Here is a 22,439-nt window from a genome sequence, read left to right as displayed (position 1 = left end):
TCTGACTCATAGCGACCCTGTATAGGGTTTCCAAGGAGCAGCTGGTAAGATTGAAAGGCCAACCTTGCAGTTCAAACGGCTTTGCAGTCTGTTGCATCAACCCACAGCATCACGCCAGGACTCCATCAATCCTTTAGAAGTACCTAATTATCATTCTTTTAAATCCTTTTCCAGTTAGTGCTATTATCTTTTCTTCCTCAGAAATGTCTTCTGGTTCTGCATCTTAGTCATTTGTTTGAGCCATTCTCTCTTGTTCCTTCATGTGAGCTAAAATTGTCAGTTGTCTCTAGGGCTTTGTGGGGTTGTCCGTATTTGTAAAAACAAACATCTTTGGACCTGAAAAGGAGAAATCTCTGGTGGGATCCTTCAAATCAAGGAGCTCACGAGGTGGTTGTGGAAGGGATGTAATAGTAGAGTTCCTAGCCCTAGATGGGGTTCCTATTGACCTCAGTGTAATCTGTGTTCAGGGCAGTCAATGCAGAAGTAGTTTCTGGGTGTCCTTGATGGAGCTGTTTTCAGTGTCTGTTAGGCCCACAGGGAAGCTAGCGGCAGGATGACTGGTTAAATGCTGGTCTGGTGGCTCTGCAGGTTTTTCGTAGGTCTGGAGTTGAGCCCACCTGAATCCAGGCACAAAAAATGGCAAACCACAGTGGCATAATTGGCCCCCACCTCATGCTGGCATGGCTCCCAACCACAAGGCTCCAAATTCCTGGAGAACAGGGTCTGCGCTGGGGGTGGGTAAGGGTAGGCACTGGTCACACTTCTGGCCACTAGGGGAGCATAGGGAAAAAGAAGATACCACACCTTTTGTGCCACCCTCTTGAATATCAGGTTTCCTGCTGCTGCCAAAGCTGCTCATGAGATTGTGGAACAGCATCTGGCCAGCTGTTCATCAGTCAGTCTCTCTCTCTCACCATCCCTGCTCGGCCTCTCCTCCCATCAAGCACTCCATCCACCTCTAACCTTTCTTCTGAAGTTCAGAGTACCAGAATTTTCATCTGTGTCTATTTTATTTTGTCTCTCATTATCTTTGTTGTAGAGGGTCCATGTAGTGCATCTGTCTAGTCCGCCATCTTGCTGGAAGGCTCTGACGCCTTCTTAAAATCAAACAGTAGTTTAGGGTTACTAATAAAGAATGTTTGCCTTGAGCATTGTGCTCTGATCTATAGGAGAGAAAATTAACAACAGCCACTCAAAAGATTAGAAAGGAAACTTAAGGGGCAGTGAGTTTATGTTAATGAGAGGAACAACTCTGAAAAGGAAAGTGAGAATGGATGCACAGATCAAAGAATGTAATCAATGAAAATAAATTGTACATGTTGAAACTATTGAATTGGTGCATGTTCTATGTATAATCTCAACAACAGCAAAATCAGGAGTTTTCAAAGTTATCAGGGGCCATTTGTCCATCCAAGGTCATAACAGTCATGAGTTAGAAGCCTTGGGCCCAAGAAAGGCAACCTCATTCTAACTAATAAGTACTACCCAGGGGGATCTTAGGAGCACTGTGGGAAGAGGAGGAGTCGTCCCAGGGCACCTACTTTCAAGGGAAACAGCCCCAAAGTGATCAAGCTGAAATGCTGAGGAGTCTGTCTGGGCCACTTGCTCTCCTATAATTCAGCATCTGTCAAAGCTCAGATTCCCAGGTGCTATTTCCAGAGTCCTGGGCACAGGGGAAAGAAAAGGAGGGGCAGATGGAGAGGCAGAGGGAAATCTGATGGGCTACTCCCCCCGTCCAGCTGCAGTTCCAACTTTTAGCCACTCGAGGGCTCCCGAGTTCAACCACAACTCCACAGTTAAAGGGGGGAAAGGAAAGAGGTTGCCTCCATGGAGAGTTTGGGACACCAGGGGTGACCCTGAGCAGAGAGGTGACCCAGGGGTCATCTACTCTCATGCTGCAGACGCTTTGCATGGCTGTTGGGAATGCAGCCTGCTTCAACCTTTCTGTCTAAAAGGAGGCTCAAGAAACTAGCTCCTGGTTTCTAACCCTCACTCCACTGTCTGTCATAATTCCCTCCTCTGCAAGTTGCCTTCCCCTCCCCCATGCTAGTGGTGAAAACACCACCATCATCCTCCACCCTGTCAGAGTCCTGAGGAATGTTCTCACCTTGGCTGGGCGCCAGGCTTTGGACTTCCTGGGCTTTGGGGTGGGGCTTGGCCAAGGGGAAACCCTTTGGTCAGGAAAGCCACCCATTCCTCTCTCTCCTCCTAAGCAATACACTCATCTATCACTCTGTCACCACCACCTGACTTCCTCCCCCCACAAGAGGATTTCCTTGCCAGGGCAAAACATCCACAATCTGGAGGGAGTAGACATCCTAAACGTTGGGGTTTATAATAAGAGAGAGAGAAAGCACCCATTTTGGATCCTGTCTTCTTCACGCCAGAAGGCCCCTATAGCTGAAAGTAAGTGTTCAACTGCCAGGGCCCCGAAGTAAATGGTACCTCAGTTCTGGGACTCTTGAGATGGAATTCTCAGAACTGAGAGTTTGACTCTAAGGAAGTGCATGAAGCTCCTCCGTACAGTAAAGCTTGCAACTGGATGTCTGCACATCTGACCTCTATTCAGCCTCCCTTTCCCTGAAATAAGTCAGCTGAAATCTGAACCCACTGAGCCATATCAAGGCAATGAAACCTTTCCAGTTAACTGCAGCAGACGATAGTGGGTTCCACAAGAATGGGGTGCAGACAGAAACCAGCCCTTAATCTAATATATAAGGGCCAAGTCTATCAGAGACTTCTGGTTCCTATCCAAGGGGTCACAGCTCAGAAATGTTTTTGCATTTGAGGGAGGACAGTTGTCTGATGCTGTGTCTACAAGAGGCCCTCATATGATGAAGTAAGTTCTCAGTCCTGTGGCGCCCCCTGCCTCACAGTCCCCTCAATGCCACACTTTAGCAGCTGGTCAACCTGACGTCATTATCTGTAGCTCTGTGCCAGATTCCCAAGTTCCAATCTTGAAACCTCAGCCCCCACACCCAGGGCCTAGGGGAGAGCTGATGTAGGTCAGTGCAGCTGAGCCTGCAGGGCTGTCTGCTCCTTAGTCCAGTGCCTTGTAGGCACAAAAAGGAAGCCTTGCAGGGAAGCAAGGAAAAGGGCTTTGTGAAAATCAGAGGAAAGCATAGTCCTAAAAAAAAAAAAAAAAAAAAGCAGAGAGAGGCTGGGAGGGAACTGGCCAGATTTGAACATTGCAAAGGACAGTAATAGGAGCTCTGTCTGGTGTAACAGAGGAGGCGGGCAGGCCAGAGGAGAGGGCTGGAGCCTGGCTCCTGTCCTCAGTTCTCTCCCACCCTACCCTCACATCCCACCCACTACCTATGCCCCACCCTTTGCTCTGTTTGCCTGCATAGGAGAACCCTTTGGATCTGCTCTCCATTCCCCATTCTCTAAGCATCTTTCAGACACAGGTTTTGCTCTCAGGAGCCTTTGTGATTTACCTTAGAGACCCCCTGCTTCCTTTGGCCATAGTTTCTGGGTCTCAGGAAGCTAAAATTGGCCAAGGTTGTCCCCACCCTCCCCCATTGAAAGACTTCCTGCTTGTTATCTGTAAAACTCATTTTGCTCAGGGTACTTCCAATCCTCTGGGATCTCATTCCTCTTCTTGGCTCTCCCTACCCCTTCCTCTGAGACCCTGAGGAGTATGTGTTTGTGTACGCGTGTGATGCTCACACTATGTTAGTTATACACAGGGAGTTAAGGGCCTATGGCTGTAACTAGATTGGGGTCCCCATAGCCAGAAAAAGTAGACAAGGGGCCAATTTCTACCTCCAACCTCAAAGCAATTTTAACTGCAATTGTTCTAACAGGGCAGGAAGAAAAGAAGGTAAGATGGAGGAAGGATAAACCTAAACCTTGCAATTCTAGCCTCCTCTTTTCCTCTTTGTTTTCTGAGTACCTTCCCCTTTCTTTGAAATCTCAGCTCCTCATCCTCCCAGTACTGCTGTACCATTGCCCTCATTTTCAGAATCCTTTCACACAGTAAGCATTCAATACATGCTTTTTGTGCTGAGTCAAACTGAACCTGGTAATGCTGCCTGGCTAAACTTTGAGATGAAGAAACACCAAAGGGGAAGGTGGACACTACCCCAGTTCCTGACCTAGATTCTCCTCCAGGACTGATAGTTAGGGAACAGGGACTTAGAGCTGGCCTTCTTAAACTGCAGCATGCCTGGAGGGCTTAGTAAAATGCAGATTGTTGGCTTTGTCCCTACAGTTTCTCATTCCATCTGTCTGGGCTGGGGCCTGAGAATTTGCATTTCTAACAGATTTCCAAGTGAAGCTGTAATTGCTGATTCCAAGGTAGCTCATATTTTGTGAATCGATAACTTAGAGACGCCTACTCCCTCACCCTAATGCTCACTATGGGGACGTGGTTAGTTCCAACTTCATAGGGTTTGTTGTCCTGTGCCATCAAAGTCTATTCCTTATGTAACAGAATAGTTGTTGTTAAGTGCCATCGAGTAGGTTCCAACTCATAGCAACCCTGTATAGAGTTTCCAAGGAATGAATGGTGAGTTTGAAATGCAGATATTTCTGTCCAGGTGTTTGTTTATTCTATAGCATCACACCAGAACAGAATAAAGTAACTAACTGTTGCTGTTAAGTGTACTCATAGCAACCTTGCATGGGTTTTCGAGGAGCAGCTGGTAACTTTGAATCTCCAACCTTGTGGTTCCAACCGACATTTTGGTCAAGTGCTTTAGCCTACTTTATCCTACAGCGCCACACCAGGACAGAATAGTAGTGGTGGTGGTTATGTGCTGTGGAGTTGGAACCGATTCATAGCGACCCAGTACAGGGTTTCTGAGGCTGCAAATCTTTACTGGAACAGAAAGCCTCATCTTTCTCTCTTGGAACAGCTGGTAGCTTCGAACTGCTGACCTTAAGATTGACAGCCCGATTAGTAACCACTACGCTACCAGAGCTCCTTGGACAGAATAGTACTGCCCCATAAAGTTTTCTAGGCTGTAATCCTTATGGGAATAAGCCCTGATAGTTTAGTGGATTTTGAGGTGGGCTGCTAACTTCAAGGTCAGCGGTTCTAATCTACCAGCCGCTTCATGGGAAAAAGATGAGACTTTCTGCTCCCGTAAAGATTCACAGCTTCAGAAACCCTATACAGGGTTGCACTAAGTCAGAACCAAGTGGGTGGCACACCACCACACCACCAATCCTCATGGTAGCAGATTGGCAAGCCTTTCTCCCCAGGAGACTGCTGGGTGGGTTAGAACCATCAACTTTTTGGGTAACAGCCAAATTTTGACCTTTGCACTACCCAAAGGAAGAACCAGCTGAGAAATGTGAGCACCTGACTTTTGCTCAACCGTCCACCCCAATGTGTACAGGGGTCTCTAAGCAAGAGTAGAAGTGGGGCGGAGTGGGGAACTAAGTAAAAAACATGGGGCAAGGGCAAGCCTATAAATCGGTCTGATTATCCGTTTGATAAATAGTCCGTTGACTCCATTGAAAATCACTTCCCAAAAACATGTTTTGCAGCAACATCGGAGCACTAGGAATTTCCTGTGGCGAGGCAGCGCCAGTAGCGGGGAGGGGAAGAGGCAGTGCTGAGCCTTCCCTTGGCTCCGGCAGGGCCACGTGCCCCACCCCCTCGCTTGCACATGTCTCCGCCGCCACCACCGCGGCAGCCGGGCTGTTTATGAGCGAGTTGTTGTGGTAGAAATGGAGCAGGCTGCACATGCCCGCGCCATGTGACCCCAGCAGCCCGCGTGAGCCGCGAGCCGGCACAAACACACAAGACCCGTCCTCCACCGACCACAGAGACACAATAGGAAAGATGGAGACGGAGTGAAAGGGCACTGGCTCCCTCTCTTTGCCACCTATCTCTTAAACCTGCTCTTAGGTTTTTTTATTCTCTTGAGCCACCAGTAGGGCAAACGCCCAGGGAAAACAACAACAACATGGATTCCAAAGGCTTGTTCTACCAGGCACAACCCAGAGCCCTAAACCCCAAAGGAACAAAGGGCTTCCGGAAGCTAACAGCACAGAATGGCTGGCCCCAACTCTGACTGATGTGCTGGTTTCCGTCCCAAAGCTAAGACCCGGAGCCCTTACAGCCTGGGCTCCCCAAATCAGGCGGCTGGGTTCCCACTTTCTAGGGAGAAGGAAGCCACACACGCAGAGCAAGTGCACGCTGCAGGATCAGATTCAGGAGAGTTCAGACATGGGCCTGTTGGAGCATGAAGCAAGGGTTCTTCTAGCAGCAAGCTCTGTGAGGTTAATGGACCGGAGGGAGGCATTCCCTCTGCTAACTGGGAATGGGAGAGCAGATGAGTGGTGTTTCTGGGCTGGGGGAGATCTGAAAGTGCTTCACATTAACCCATGTCCATCTTGAGAACAAACGTGGGCTGGAAAAACAAGTTCATTTTGTTTTTTGAAACGGCCCCTCCCACTTGCCTGGCCTTCTCAGTCTCATGGACCCTTCTCTGGGATCCCCACGTCCAGTTCTTTGCTCCAGCCCCCTGCCCGCGACCCCATTTTTGAGAGCACTGTCTCATGTTGGGATATGAGACTGCTGGAGTCAGGCGGACAGTAGGTTAGCAGGAACAAGCAAATGAAATGAGCACGACCCACATTTCCTCTTCGCATCAAAACTTCACAGATCCTGCATTGCAGAGCTAGCGCTTTTTTTTTTTTTTTTTTTAAATCTCAGCTGGGCCCTACACACGTCTGCATTTTTGCAACCAGCACAGATTTTTTTTTTCCCAGGGTGCAAACTGCGCATTCTAATGAGCCAAAGCTCCTTCTTGTGGCATTGTGAAAATCTCTTTGGCAAATTGCTGCCCCCCACCCTCAGCACTGGCAATTTAGAAACTGGGGAGGGATCCCCAATTGTGAAGTCCCATCCTTTTTCTCTCTTTCCCTGTCCCCCTCCCCCAAGATACTGCAGTCTTTCCAGCCCAACTGACAGCTGCAGACCAGGGGAGGGGTGGGAAGAGGAGGGGAAAATGAGCTTCCTTTCTTCTTTCCAAGCAGGCAGAGCTAGCAGGGTGGGGGGGGGGGTGTTGCTTTTTCCTGGGCAGCCCATTGCACCCCCCTTTCGCTCCCCATCCCATCTCAGCCAGTGTTTATGTAAGCTTCCCAGAAGCCCCACTGTCCAGGCCACAGCTCCTCTGAGGTCCGTCCTGCTCACGAGGATTGTCATGAGCCTCTGGTCTCCCCAGGCAGCTGCGTGGAGCTCTGCAGAGACCCAAAGACTGGCAAGGAGATGGATAAAGGAGGGAGTTTGAGTCAGAAGTTGGGGTCAGGAGTGAAAATGGAGGAAGTGTATAGGCACCCACCTCTCCTTCCTCCAAACATGCATTCCCCTGCATCTCAGTCCCACAGAGCCTCAGGGACAGTCAGTGGGCAGGTGCAGGGATGTGCAAGATGACACCACCAGTGGGCTCCAATATAGCAGCATGGCAAAGATTGAACAGAATGAAATCGCATAACATATCCTGGCTGCCACCCCCCTCCCCCAACCCAGGAGGAGGGACACCCCCCCCCATGCCAGCAAGAGGGCAATCTAATTGTAAGGGACTTCCACATGTCATTTCCAGGATCTTGTGATGAAGGTGGGGACTTATGCTCTGAGAGAAAGGACCCTTCTTTGACTTCCCAAAAACATCTGTTCAGAATGTTAAGGAGGGCTGGTTTTAGAGGTGCACATTGCTTGAACAGATAAATGGGGAAGCAGAATATTATTTCCTTAGGGCTCTCCTATATAGCTTATGTCTGTCCTTGGTGGTCTTCCACACTCTCTTTCAACCAATCTGTTCTTAATACATCCCCTGAAAGGAAGTACCATAACCATGGGACCTGACAAGGCAGAGTCTTCAAAGGGTTCTGACCTATCCCTCTTCCCTAATTACAAGTTGCAGACCCCAAAGCCAGGGGCTTGAGTAAAAGAGAGTTCAGATGCTGCTTCAGTTACTCTCCTCTGGCGTGTTCTATATGAAATTCTTTCTTTCTTTCTTTTGCTGCACCTGCCTTTACAATTGAAAGAGCTCTGGTAATAGAGTGGATTATGAGCTGGGCTGCTAACCACAAGGTGAGCTGTTCGAATCTACCAGTTGCTCCACAGCAGAAAGATGAAGCTTTCTGCTCGTGTAAAGATTTACAGCCTAAGAAACCCTACACAGGGTCGCTATGAGTTGGAACCAATTCCATAGCATACAATCATCACCACCATCTTTACAATCAGAAGAAGGAAATGAAGGTGAGAGAGAGGAAAGAAAGAGTTCAAGAGAAGAGAATATGTAGTTGAAGCCACAAGAGAGGTTCAGGGAAGCTAAGGTATTTGCAGGGGCAGGAGGAAGGGGGTCTATAGACTTCTGTTTTTGGTGATGTACCTCATTTCCCAATACCATCATCGAAAAAAAAAAAAACACCCAGTAAAAATCAGGATGAGCTTGTTTTTCAGACTGCCCCTGGAGTAATCATTTTCTCTCCAGGAATGGCAGTATTGCAAAGTAGAAAGTTTTATTCTTAGGCCCAGGGTTGAGTCCCCAGCAGAGCCATCTTCACTGAGACATTTATAGTGATATTTCAAGGGATGGTTTGGGGAGAGCTTTAGCCTCTCCGATCATCTCCAGAAGCTACCATTCTTTGAGGTAATATCTTCTTAATCATTAAGTAATAACATTTTCAAGACAAATCCATGGCATCTTGGACAAGTTAATGAACTTCTCTAAGTCTTAGTTTTACCATCTCTAAAATACACCTGAGACCTATGGCACAGGGTTGTTGTGGATATTAAATGAGATAATGTGTTGAAAGCACTTAGTACAGTGCTTGGCATATAGTTGGTACTTAACAGGTATTTACTTCCTTTCGTTGGAAAAAGGAACCGTGAGATAAAGATAGAATCAGAAGTAGAACACATCCTGTATCATGCCTCACACTTTCTTCATCTCTCCCGAAGAACAAGTTAGCTCTGACTTTGTCCTTCTTATGGCATATTCTTTTTTAACTTATAAAAACAGAAGTTTATTGTCTCAATTTTGCAGGCTAAGAGTCTAAAATCAGGGGGTCAGCTGTGCTGATTCCTTCTGAGTGCTCTGGGACAGAAACTCTCTCCCTGCTTCTGGTTTGTTGTTATGTTGGTTCTGACTCATAGTGACCCTGCATAGGGTTTCTGAGGCTTTAGATCTTTAAGAGAGCAGAAAGCCTCATCTTTCTCCCGCAGAACAGCTGGTAGTTTTGAACTGCTGACCTTGCAGCTCGCAGCCTGATTCGTAATCACTACGCTACCAGAGCTCCTTCCCTGCTTCTGGTAGTGCCAGGCATTACTTGGCAGCTGCAGCATCACATGGCATTCTTCCGATTTCCCTGACTCTGTGTCCTATTCTCTAAGGACACCAGCCATATAGGATAATGAGCTGCCCTGTTTCAGTAGAAGGAGCCCTAGTGGTATAATGGTTAAGCACTTGGCTGCTAACTGAAAAAAGTTGACAGTTCAAACCCATCCAGTGGCTTTTTGAGAGCTAAGACATAGCAATCTGCTCCTGTAAAGATTACAGAAACCCTGTTGGTCCTGCTGTGGATTCACGCTACAGAATGGACTCCACAGCACATACAACAAACACTTCTAAAGATACAGAGGTTAAGGATTTCAACATATACGTTTTTGGAGGCCATAATGCAGTTCCTAGCAATAGTGTTAAAGTACACTGAGTGCCCCATTTCCAATCCAAGTGGATGACAGATACCACATGTCTGACTTTAATGAGTGTTCAGAGATGCGAAAGGCCATAGGAGGCTGCAGAGCTGCTTCCTGGGAGAGTTCAAGTCCCATGCATTGTGTAGCCTCCTAGCCACAGTGCTGGAGGTGGTGGTTACAAAGAGAAAAGTAGAGCCTTTCTACTTTTATATACATATGCACAGCCGATGTAATGGTGGGGTTAAAAGCATAGACTTTGGTGTTGGGCCACCTCCTATGACATAGTCTTGAAATAATCCCCAAGACATCCAAGTCTTGGGTGGAGTTGGTAGGGAAAAGCTAGCTGGCCTTTTTCAGTAGAAGAAAGGGATCTAGGAGGGCAGGAATGAGTCTCTCCCGGGCACATGGCGGCCTCCCTGATTCTAGGGCATCCCCAGGGTTTCTGTCCCAGGTTTGCATCACCTGGATAGGCAGGTTTTAACTCAGAGCTGTGGTTCACTTGGTGAGAAAGGAGGGGGATGGAAAAGCACCTACTGAAGCCTGACCTGGTTTTCAGCAGGGACCCACCCTCAGTCAGTCAGTCAGTCAGCCAAGCAGTCTGCCCAAAATTGAGGCCACCCAGAATCTGCACAGGTGTTGCCCTGTTACCCAGAACAACTTCCTGGTAAGGAGACCAGGTCTTGAATCAGACAGACACACACACCCTTGCTCACACTGCTGACACTTACACACTCACATGTGCAGTCTCACACACATTCACAATCACACCTACATCACACACACATGCTCTGACCAGAACTCAGAGCTCTTAATCCCTTTCCTTCCTCTACTCGCTCTCTCTCTGCTGTCCTCCCCAGTTCCAAAAAAATCAAAGGATATTAAAGACATATTTGAAGAAGGAAAAAAGGGGCCATGCATATACAAAGGATCCAATCATGCTCCACAGAGTGGAAGACAGTCCCCAGAATCCCAGACTCTGAGGAATCCCAGTAGAATTGGGTACAACATGGAGCAAGCAAGGGCTGTCCCTTGATAATAAGTCATGATTGGGATATGTATTCATTCCACACTGATTCAATCTGAGCAGTTCAGTTCTTTCTTGACTCAATTTGACTATCGGAGGAATGGTGTGTGTGTGTGTGTGTGAGAGAGAGAGAGAGAGAGAAATGAATTGGAATGTCCATCTGGTAGGGGAGGGAGATAGATGCACCTGTTGTCTTAAGGTCAAGCTTGAGGTCAAAGAAAGGTCAAAGCTAGATTCTACTCCAGGGTCCCTAAGGGCTAGACAACCCAACCCTTTTTCCCTCCCTTTGTGGCTCTAGGTCATCTGCCCTCCCAGCAGCTGCAGGCAGAGAAAGGAGCAGGGTAGACAGACTAGTAGCTTCTGAAGCCAAGGGAGGGCCCTGCTTCTTCATTCTTCTGTATCCCTCTCACCAGTTATTGAAGGGGAAACCCAAAGTTACTTATTTGTAAGGGAAAAAAGGAAGAGTCTTTATAGGAAGTACAGAGGAAGGAGGGAGGATGGGTGACTACCTCCTTTGCCTCATCTCTTCTAGCCTTAGCTTTCAAACTATACACAGACTACAAAACCACCTAGTTTCTTGCCAAGAGTAGAGTTAGACTGAATTTCAGCTCTCACTGCCTCCGCTCTTTCCTCCGTCGTCTCACTGGCAGTAAAACCCAGGGAAGAAGTCTTGCCCCCTGGTCCTTCCCTGTGTACCTATAAGGATAAACACCAAAACAAGTGAACAGGAGGGTGGGCAGGACCACCACAACAGGGAACAGAGCTATGACCTTAGAGGATCCAGGCCAACTAAAGGAGTGTGTGGTGTTGGGACTGACACGGAACTAGTGGTCTTGCCAGGGGCCCTGTTTTTGAGGCCAACCCTGGCAGACACCTGGACTCTGGCCCTTGCTCTGATATAAAGAGTGGACATGGCAATTCACCTCCCAGCTTTCCTTCCAGAGCCCAGTGGGAGGAGGGAGAAGGGGTGGAGGCTGAGCTCAGAACCAAGTTTTCCTGAAAAGCCTCTTCAGCCTTGTTTGCCCTAGCCCCACCCAGTGTCTCCTACACTGCCCTGCAACCTCTCAGCTCTGGGGCAAAGGGCTAAAGCAGTCCAGGGAAGACCACTGGCCCTCTCTCCCCTGATTTTCTTGGGGGCAGGGAAACAAAGCTAAAATCCAGTACATTCTAGAAAAACCATCTTTTGCTGGAAGCCAGAGGGGCAGTGGCCAAGCCAGCTGTCCAGCCACCTGTCAACCTCCTTGGCCTTTCAGAAGCACCTTCCACCACTCTGCTTCCTCCTCCCTTGGTTTCCATCCCTTTTCTCTTTGGTGGTGTTTTTCCCAGACATCCATCAACACTGCCTCAATGGCTGCCTATGAACAAGTGGGAAAAGGCTGTCAGTATGAAGGAAACACTCAGAGAAGCGCTGGGGTTAAGGAGGAAGTTAGCAGGTGGCTCAGGTTCACTTGATTGCTTGAAGTGGCTCATCTCTACCCACAACCCAAGCCCTCTAGTATTACAGCTCTACTTGAAACCTGTTTTCACCAATGGGGCAATTGCTGCTCTGAAAGGAAATGCTGACAGTTTCTAACCCCATATTCAGTGTTTCACTTGCTAGTCTGCCCATTTTCCTGATGTTCGGGAGGTGGGGGTGGGGCCGATGAAACTAGAAATAGATGTCTGACCTTGGGCAGGCCACATATTCTGACTCATTTTTCTCCATCAGTAAAGAGAGGGAGTGTTAACTAATCTTCATTTTCAGTTTTGAGTTATGACCTTCTATAGAATCCAAATGCTACCCCTCAAGCACTGTGTGTGTTTGTAGTCAGTCACTCTACACTCAGTCCCCTGACTCACTTCTGGTCCTATTACTTTAGGATCTCAAAGCACTTTTAGCATACAGTTCTCCCTTCTCCGTAGTCATTTTTTATTTCCCAGACAAAGGGAAATGATTCACCATATATCACCTCAAGTGGGTGGGGTGAGGTCTTACAAGCAAACAGGGAGTCCCTAAGGGCATACCCACACCCATGGCAACTCCCTTCCCTTGAGATGTTCTTAAGGGGAGTAGAAAAGAAAGGGGTCACATTTCCTTTCCTTTTCAGGTCTTGGTCCTGGAACCAAAGGCTGCTTAAGCGCCTGACTCCCGGGAACTCTCCCACTCCTGCTTGTCTCTCTCCCGGTGTAACCAATAACCTCTGGCAGAGGTCAGTTCCGCAATCACGTGAAGCTCTCACGTTTGCAAGGTTTGCAGAAAGGGCCTATTAACTTTGATATCCCCAAGCTTGCCAGTCACTTCCCAGGAATTCACATGCCCCTGCCATACAGACTTTCCAAACAAATCACCCTGACTCTTTAGCGGACTCCACCCTACTCTCAGCTCCTCCTCCGACCCAGCAAAAGCTTTTGCAAGGCAGAAAAGAGGGAAAAAACGCAGACTGCTCGCTTTGTCAGCGGACTACACGTCCCGATAGCCTTCGCGTTGCGCAGGCGCACTCAGCTCAACGTGCCTGCTGCTGGAAAAGTGTGTCACTGGGGCACGAGGCGCTCCCTGGGATCACATGGTACCTGCTCAAGTGCCGCGTGCGGCCCGGGAACCCTGGGCTTCTGGCGCCTGCGCAGAGCCCTCTGTCCCAGGCAAAGAGGTTCGGGCAAAAGGCGGCTGAGATTGGCAGAGTGAAATATTGCTGCTGAGGGAACGTAGCTGGGCACACGTCTCGTTTCCTTGCGCCTGGGTGCCTTTTCTCCTCATCACCTACTTACTTCCTGGCTGCAGTCTCTCTCCCTCTGGGACTTTTGCACCAGCAGCTCCAGATTCGCTACCCCGCCGCGCTGCGGAGCCGCCAGGCAGTGGCATTCAGTGCACTGCAGAGACCGGACCCTCCTGCTACCTTCTAGTGAAGAACTACTGCAGGCTGATTCCCCTACATTCTGTCTCCCTGCTCTTCCCATGCAAAGCAGACCTACATTGTCTCAGCGTCCTCCCCTTCTGCAGTGCTGCAGTTCGGTCACTCCAAGACCTTGCTGCAGGGTGCTCCGGATCCTGATCGTAAACCGTGGGGTCCACTCCCCGCCCTCACCCAGTGCCCAAGGGGCGACAACGGCAATCGCAACCTCCACTTTGCATCAAGGTCCAGTTTGAATGACCGCTCTCAGTCAGTGAAGACATGACGACTCTGGACTCCAACAACAACACAGGTACTGAGATCCCTTTACTGTCACCCTTTTTCTGTCACTGTCTCGCACTTTATAACAAGAAGAACTTGGTAAGAGACTGGGGATTTGTTCGGTTTGGGAGTTTACTAACATGCTAAAAGGTCATAGGGTAGGATTTCCAGAGCAAGTTATTAGGGTTGGGCATGCGCCCAAAGGCGCCCCCACTTCAAAGTCCCAAAGCTCCTCTGACGGACTTTGAGTCCAGAACAGGGGGAAGTGGAGAGCGGCTAAGTTTTGTGAGACGAACAGTTTAACGGGTCTGGGAGCTTTGGAGCAGTGTCCCCAAACGCTCCCATCTGTCCACCCTCTGCGGCATGCCTGTCTTGCTCTCTTCCCCTTTCCCTACTTCCCGCAGCTCAAGGAAATCTGAGAAGCAGTGGGGCGGTGGGGACTGTGGGTAGGAGGGGTAGGGAGCGGGCATGATCTGACTGGGGAATCCTCAGTGACAGTAGGGAGCGGCACTTGAGGAGTCCGGAGAGTGGTGCTCTGCCCTGGGGAGGGCACCTACAGCGCCCGGGCAGCCGGAAGGGCTCACATGGCTGCGGAGCCGGGCCCATGTGCTGCGTTTGTTTTCATTCAGCTGTAGCCGTGGCCGCTACCCCATTGGTCGTTGCCTCCCGGCCCCGTTACATAATGAGCTCCGCCCCCTGGTCACCCTGGCAACGCGTGTTCACTTCTCTCCTCCCCTCACTTGTCCCGCCCCAGCTAGCGTTTTGAGCCCTGCCCACCAACCGGTCGCCGGTGAGGAACGGGACGGGGGTGGGGCTGTTGCTCCCGATTGACAGGAAGCGGAGGAGGCGGGGCGTCAAGTTCCGGGGTTCCTCGTTGGGGAGCCACGTGCGAAAGGCACACGTGGAGCGGGGACGTGAGGCCGGCTAAGGGCCCGGCTCCCGCCCCGCCCCACGGAGATCTGGGTGAAGCTGGGCTGACTCACCCACCGCCCCCGCCTGTCTCTTTTTCCCGGTCCGCCTGCCCGCCCCCTCCCATCACTGAGGGGAGAGTAAGATGGGGCCACCCCTGACCTCTCCTGTCCTCTTGTTTACACTCCCCAGATTGGACTCACAACTAACCACCCTCTCCGTAACTCTTTTTCTCTTTATTTTGTTTGCACCTGCTTCACTGTACTGCCTTTAGAAACTCAATTTCACATTCCAAATTCTCCCTGCTCTTATAGCATCCGTAGTCCTGTCAACACTGTCATCCTCCCACTCCCATGGAACAAGGAACACCCCCCCCAAAAGAAGCTACATCCCAAAATCATAGCTAAAAGGTTTTATTCTTTCATTCTCTCTCCCCGCCGCCCCCCCCCCCCCATACACACACAAAGGGAAAACTGAGATCCAGAGAAGGGAGTTGAAATCCTTTAGGTGACAGTGCAACTTGGTGGTGATAGATCTAGATTTAGAAGGAGGCTCTTCAGAACCTGCCTCATCCTCCCAGGTTTTAAGTCTCACTCACTTGTATAAAGGTCTCATTCTTTTGGGGATGAGTGAACTAGGTCAAGTTCATTTACCACCAAGTAAAGATTCCATACTCCTCACCCCAGCCCTAAAACTGTAGGTGTGCAATTATTTTTCAGGAGCTGGGTTCACCCTGACCAACCTTGAGCTATTTTAGGACCTTCCCTGCCCAGCTTAGTGTATGTCAGTGGATGAACAAAACATGTGCAGCTGTAGATAAGGTGGTATGGTATGCCTTAGTTCACATGTGTCATGGATCCTCCCTTCTCTTACCCCACCCATAGCAAGCCAAGGTAGGTGGTTGGCAAAGGTGTGGCAGGAGGGTGACCTTTTTCTCCTACTAATATTATGGGAACACAGTCACCTGGTTAGCAGTGTAACACAGGGCCAAGGTCATTGTTGCCAGGCTGGATAATTTGTACTTTACTCCATCTCTGCAACTTGTATTGCTAAGTCTTTCCTGGACTTGGATTCAGAGGCAGAGTCCACTCTGACCTATTTTCTTAGAGACCAGGGTCCTGAGCTGGGTGGGTTCTTTCCTTTTAGCACCTTCTGAGACGGTGTCTCCCAGTTTTGAGGGAATCTGACTTTCTGCCCATCTTGTAAAATCTCCACTTTCTTTGCTCTTTGCTAGCTGTTCTTTCTTTCCTGCCTTGCCTCTTTCCCGGAGTGGTTTTGGTGTTTAAAAACTAGTGCCTGTTTTCACTGCACATCCCACCAATGTGCAGTGTGGATGCATGAGCTGCTGTGGGTATTCCAGGGCAGAGGGACACATGTATGAAATGCCACAGGGGTTGTGCCTATGGGGAGGTGCCTCACACCCAAGGCAGAGGCTGAATGTGCACTGCAGGGAGGCTCACAGTGTTGGTTTGCCATGCCATGTCTAGTATAAGTTGAAAAGTTATTGTGGCACTTTTGGGGACACCAATATTAGGCATTCCATGTGGTAAACTCCTGAGTGCCCAGCAGTGTTGTGGGAAGACAGGTGGGGCATGAGCACAGGGTGGTTGTTGTTGTTAAGTGCCATCGAGTCGATTCCGACCCATAGTGACCCTGTACAGGGTTTCCAAGGAGCAGCTGGTAAGCTTGAACTGCTGACCTTGCAGTTCAAATGACTTTGCGATCTGACGCATTAACCCACAGCGCCACATCAGGACTCCCTAGACCAAAGACATGAAGGCTGATACCCGCTTTCCTTGTGTTTTCCCATCAGGTGGTGTCATCACCTATATTGGCTCCAATGGCTCCTCCCCGAGCCGAACCAGTCCTGAGTCTCTCTACAGTGACAGCTCCAATGGCAGCTTCCAATCCCTGACCCAAGGCTGCCCCACGTACTTCCCACCATCACCTACTGGCTCGCTCACTCAGGATCCAGCTCGCTCCTTTGGGAATGTTGCACCTAGCCTGAGCGATGACTCCCCTTCTTCCTCATCCTCCTCCTCTTTCTATAATGGGAGCCCCCCAGGGGGTCTGCAAGTGGCCATGGAGGACAGCAGCCGAGTGTCCCCCACCAAGAGTACCAGTAACATCACCAGTAATATCACCAGTGAGTAGATGGTTCGAGGGAAGGCGACCAGGGTTAGGTTGGGAGCTGTATTTCATGTCCTAGGGTTTCCCCTGGCCTCAGGGACCCCTCTGAGAGCCGCACCAGTCCCAGTCTAGTTCCATGTGGTCACTGGCATACCCCCTGGATCCTGGTGCGCCTCCTCAGTTCTTCCCTCCCAAGATGTCTATCCTAGAACACTTCCACGTTTTTGGCCACACAGAGAACCCCTTGCCTGCTCAACCTCTGTCCCTTTCTTTCCACAGAGCTGAATGGTATGGTGTTACTGTGTAAGGTGTGTGGAGATGTTGCCTCAGGCTTCCACTATGGAGTGCATGCTTGTGAGGGCTGCAAGGTGAGGAAGGTTGGAGATCATGGGAGACTGGGGATAAGGGGAAAGCACACAGGCCTGGCCTAGATGAGATGCTCATGAACCATCCCGGCTCTTCAGGGCTTTTTCCGTCGAAGTATCCAGCAGAACATCCAGTACAAAAAGTGCCTGAAAAATGAGAATTGCTCCATTGTTCGCATCAATCGCAACCGCTGCCAGCAGTGTCGCTTCAAGAAATGTCTCTCCGTGGGCATGTCTCGAGATGGTGAGGCAGCACAGTGGTCCCACAAACATCCCCTCACCTTCCCCCTTCCATTCACCCAAAGTTTCTGAATGTATTCCTCCTCATCAAAAGGAAGACCCAAACCAAGACACCTTCCATGAGTTTCATTTGCTTGGGGGATGCCCATATTTCATTCTTGGGTAAACACACTTCTTTCTCATTGGTCCTTCTGGCCACTCCTACCCCAAACCCTCCCTGGAAAACCCCCTTGATGGGTGTGGCCTTGCTGGCTAAAGTTTTACTTGAAACCCCAGGCCTTTCAGGAGGCAGGAAGGAACAGAGCATGTGGGTGTGCATGGGAACTTCCTGATACTGTTCTCATCCTGCTATAGCTGTGCGTTTTGGGCGCATCCCTAAACGGGAGAAACAGCGGATGTTGGCTGAGATGCAGAGTGCGATGAACCTGGCCAACAACCAATTGAGCAGCCAGTGCCCACTGGACACCTCGCCCACCCAGCATCCTACCCCAGGCCCCATGGGCCCCTCACCGCCCCCAGCTCCGGTGCCCTCACCCTTGGTGGGTTTCTCCCAGTTCCCACAACAGCTGACGCCTCCCCGATCCCCAAGCCCTGAGCCCACAGTGGAGGATGTGATATCCCAGGTGGCCCGGGCCCACAGAGAGATCTTCACTTATGCCCATGACAAACTGGGCACCACACCTGGCAACTTCAATGCCAACCATGCATCAAGCAGCCCTCTGGCCACAACCCCACATCACTGGGAAAGTCAGAGCTGCCCACCTGTCCCCAATGACAACACTGTGGCTGCTCAGCGTCATAATGAAGCCCTGAATGGTCTACGCCAGACACCCTCCTCCTACCCACCTACCTGGGCTCCTGGCCCTGTCCACCACAGCTGCCACCAGCCCAACAGCAATGGACACCGTCTCTGTCCCACCCATGTGTACCAAACCCCAGAGGGAGAGCCATCTGCCAACAGTCCTCAGCAGGGAAACTCTAAGAACATTCTGCTGGTGAGGGCACAGGGGGTGAGGTGGGCAAGGGGCTTGGAAATAGGTATTTAGCATATGGTAGCTGGGTGTGGTGGAAGGTTAAGTGTAGGGATACCCTCTTCCCAGGGGAAGATGACCCAGCACTCAGAGCTCTGCCTGAGAATCCCTTATCTTGCCACCTGGCACCAGCCTGCTACTCTTTGAAAAACCCATCCTCTGGGGTCCCAGTCCTCAGTCCAGGCAGAATCCCTGACTGAGTCCATTGGAACCAACCTGGCTGACACCCCCTCCCCAAACCCTTCTCCTTCTCCAGGCGTGTCCCATGAACATGTACCCACATGGACGCAGTGGGCGAACCGTGCAGGAGATCTGGGAGGATTTCTCCATGAGCTTCACACCCGCCGTGCGGGAAGTGGTGGAGTTTGCCAAGCACATACCCGGTTTCTGTGACCTTTCTCAGCATGACCAGGTCACCCTGCTTAAGGCTGGCACCTTTGAGGTGAGTAACCATTTGTGCTCCTTGCTCTTGGGAAGGGTCCAGCAGAAAGGCTAGATGTCTGGGGTGGGCAGGGTCTCTGAGAGGCTTTGGAACTTCAGTATATTTGTTCTTAGCTGGGTGGCTGGGACTTTTGTCATCTCAGCTGGAGTCTAATCACTACCCAGTTAGATTAACATAACACCTTAAGGTTCACTGCTACCCCTATTTTGGTGGTGGTGGTGTGCCATGTGGAGTCAGTTCTGACTCATAGCGACCCTGTACAGGGTTTCCGAAGCTGTAAATCTTTATGGGAGCAGAAAGCCTCCTGCAGAACAGCTGGTAGTTTCAAACTGCTGACTTTGAGGTTAGCAGCCCAATTTGTAACCACTACACTACCAGAGCTCCTCACCCTTATTTTAGATAGGAACATATTCACTTTGGTGAAGTGCTTTGCCCAAGGTCAGTCACAAGGAGTGACAAAACTGAGACTCAGAATCAGTCCTGTTAGTCTCTAAGACTATAGAATGTTCCCCATCCTTCCATGTGGCCCCCCGCCCCCCAGTCTTATGGAGAAATCTAAAGCAGCACCACAAAACCCTTCAGGGGTGATTTGGCAAGTGTTCCTCCCATTCCACCCAGGCTAACTATGCCCACCCTTCAGGTGCTGATGGTGCGTTTCGCATCACTGTTCAACGTGAAGGATCAGACAGTGATGTTCCTGAGCCGAACCACCTACAGCCTGCAGGAGCTGGGTGCCATGGGCATGGGAGACCTGCTCAATGCCATGTTCGACTTCAGTGAGAAGCTCAACTCCCTGGCGCTTACCGAGGAGGAGCTGGGTCTCTTCACCGCGGTGGTGCTTGTCTCTGCAGGTAGGTCAAGCTCTCACCTGACCCGGGGGAGGAGGCGGACGCAGTTCAATTCAACAGACCTTTTATGAAGGACCTACTCTATGCCAGGCCCTACACCGGGCACTGGGGAATACAGACATGGTTAAGACACAGTCTAGCTTGGGAGACAGACTCATGCCCAACTAATTATAAACAGTGAGGTAAGTGTCACAGTAGAAGCATGAACCAAGGGCTTTGGGAACACAGACAACTATTTCTGCCTGGGGGAGCTGAGAAAGGAGGTGACACTTGAGTAGGGTTTTAAAGGACAAGTAAGATGTTGCCAGGCAGGGAAAGGGGGAAGGGCATCCCAGACAGAGGGAACAACAGAGCCAAAAGCAAGGGAGCCTGGATTTGAGGGGGCTGTTAGGGAAAGAGAGTGGGCTTTGGGGAGTGGGGATGGGAGGTGACAGCCCTGCTGAGCTCCCAGCAATCAGGTACCTCCTGCTCTGGGGCAGAGGCCTGGAAGAAGGAGTGGAGCTCCTTCCTTCTCATTGGGCCAGGCTTCAGGAAGAGGCTGCATTGCCAGCTAGGTCCTCGCAGACCTCTGGTTCCTCGTCAGAGGAGCTGGAAGAGGAGCCTCCCTCACTGCTGTCGTCTTCCCCACAGACCGCTCGGGCATGGAGAATTCCGCTTCTGTGGAGCAGCTCCAGGAGACGCTGCTGCGGGCTCTTCGGGCTCTGGTGCTGAAGAACCGGCCCTTGGAGACTTCCCGCTTCACCAAGCTGCTGCTCAAGCTGCCGGACCTGCGGACCCTGAACAACATGCATTCCGAGAAGCTGCTGTCCTTCCGGGTGGACGCCCAGTGACCCGCCCGGCCGGCCTTCTGCCGCTGCCCCCTTGTACAGAATCGAACTCTGCACTTCTCTCTCCTTTACGAGACGAAAAGGAAAAGCAAACCAGAATCTTATTTATATTGTTATAAAATATTCCAAGATGAGCCTCTGGCCCCCTGAGCCTTCTTGTAAATACCTGCCTCCCTCCCCCACCCCGGAACTTCCCCCTCCTCCCCTATTTAAACCACTGCCCCTCCCCTCTGCGCACTTTTCCAGCCCCCTGACTTGTTCTGTGCCTGTCTCAAATCCAATAGTTCACAGCTGAGCTGGCTTCTGTGGTTGTGTGCTCGTTTGGGGGTGGGGTGGCACTAATGCCAAGGCTGAGGGGAGCCCTCCTCCATCTGGTCAGTTTGTGGGGTGGGTACTCTGCCAGCAGATGGGAGGGTCCAGGGAAGCATCACACAAGTCTAAGGGGGGTGCTCAAAGGGGGTTATTTTCATCATATATTTATTACATAAATATATAGTAAAATAGACGAGCAACAATTACCATAAAAATATCTTTCTTTAAAATCCTGACCCAAAACACAACGGGGTGAAAAATCGCACATAACAGACATACTGATTGTCAACGTGGGGCAGGAGTAGGAGCCCCCCCCAAGTCACCCCTACGGGTCCCACCCTGCCTTGGGGAAGGGACCTACCTCCTTTCCCTATTTCTGGCCACAACTCCCCTCCCCCCACCCCAGCACCAGCTTCTCATACATTCAGTAGCGCCTCTGGGCAAAGTCCCTCCCGGCTCCCAGGAGTTCCCAGGGCGGGAAGTCTTGTCCCCCTTCTGGACGGTGTCTGTCTCACACGCCCTGCCCTCTCCCAGCCCTGGAGACCCGCCACCAGGGGAAGGGATAGGGGACTCCTCCTCCCCCACCCTCCCCAAGTCTGAGCTGGGAGAAGGCTGGATGAGGTATGTGTGTTATGAGTGATGGGAGGGGGAATACTGAGTTGGAGAGGCAGGTGGTGGGGGTGGGGTAGTGGTCATGGCTCTGGCACCCCCCTTGTCCTGGCCTGGCCCCCTCATCCTATTCTCAGTGGCCCCTCATCCCACCAATACTGCACCTGCTTCCCTACCCTGCCTGCCCTAGTGCCCCGGGCCAATACTGGGGGAGGCTTGCTAAGCACCCATGTCAAGGCCAACCCCCTCATTAGCACCAATGGCCCCCAGGAGAGGGCCCTGTCCCCCACTTCCACAGCAGGGATTGGGACAGCTGCCTTTCTAGAGCAGGTGTGTGACGCTCTGAGTCTCCCTGGCTCCTCCCTCACCACATGCACGCACTCACTCTCACACACGCAGAGAAACCGCACACAGACACCCCACATCACCAAGAGTGAGGGGGTAGGGTCAGGGGTGGAGTAGGGATCACAGCTCATATGACAGGGAAGGGATGGGGGAATGGGTTCCCAAACTCCTATCAGAGACCAAGCCTTTTGAAGGCCTTCCCCCCTCCAAGTGCAGGGCTGAGAATGGGATGGAAGGTGGGAGTGGGGAAGGTGGGAGGGATGAGGGAGACAGCAGACAGTTCAGGAGTCACTGGGCCCCCAGGGGTTGGGATTCGGAAGGTACATGAGGGCTTACCCATGGGACTGGAGTAACAAGGGGATCAGTATCCCAGGAGAGATAGAGGAGAGAGACAGACAAAAGATGGCACACTGGGCCCAAGAGGGGTGAGGCAGTCACATGCACAGGTGACAATGGGCGCTCCTCCAAGCCCTCCATTCTGTGGGAACCCCTGAACCTTGGGGGAAGGCGATTGCCCTGGAGGGCAGCATAGCTTTACCTTCCCATG

The 22,439-nt window shown here is 50.9% G+C and overlaps 1 protein-coding gene across 1 annotated transcript; it reads left to right on the top strand.

Moving 5' to 3' along the window:
• Nucleotides 1-13,202: 13,202 nt before the first annotated feature.
• NR1D1 (nuclear receptor subfamily 1, group D, member 1) lies at nt 13,203-20,930 on the top strand. The gene is made up of 8 exons (XM_006832575.1): nt 13,203-13,865; nt 16,557-16,877; nt 17,153-17,241; nt 17,338-17,482; nt 17,833-18,473; nt 18,766-18,951; nt 19,592-19,802; nt 20,430-20,930. The coding sequence occupies exons 1-8, from the start codon at nt 13,835-13,837 to the stop codon at nt 20,627-20,629; spliced, it is 1,824 nt and encodes a 607-aa protein (XP_006832638.1). The 5' UTR covers nt 13,203-13,834; the 3' UTR covers nt 20,630-20,930.
• The last annotated feature ends 1,509 nt before the right edge of the window (nt 20,931-22,439 follow it).

This window comes from Chrysochloris asiatica, unplaced genomic scaffold (genome assembly GCF_000296735.1).
Source record: "Chrysochloris asiatica unplaced genomic scaffold, ChrAsi1.0 scaffold00007, whole genome shotgun sequence".
Classification (NCBI taxonomy): domain Eukaryota; kingdom Metazoa; phylum Chordata; class Mammalia; order Afrosoricida; family Chrysochloridae; genus Chrysochloris; species Chrysochloris asiatica.
Note: the sequence above shows the minus strand (reverse complement) of the source record. Positions and strands in the feature narration are given on the sequence as shown.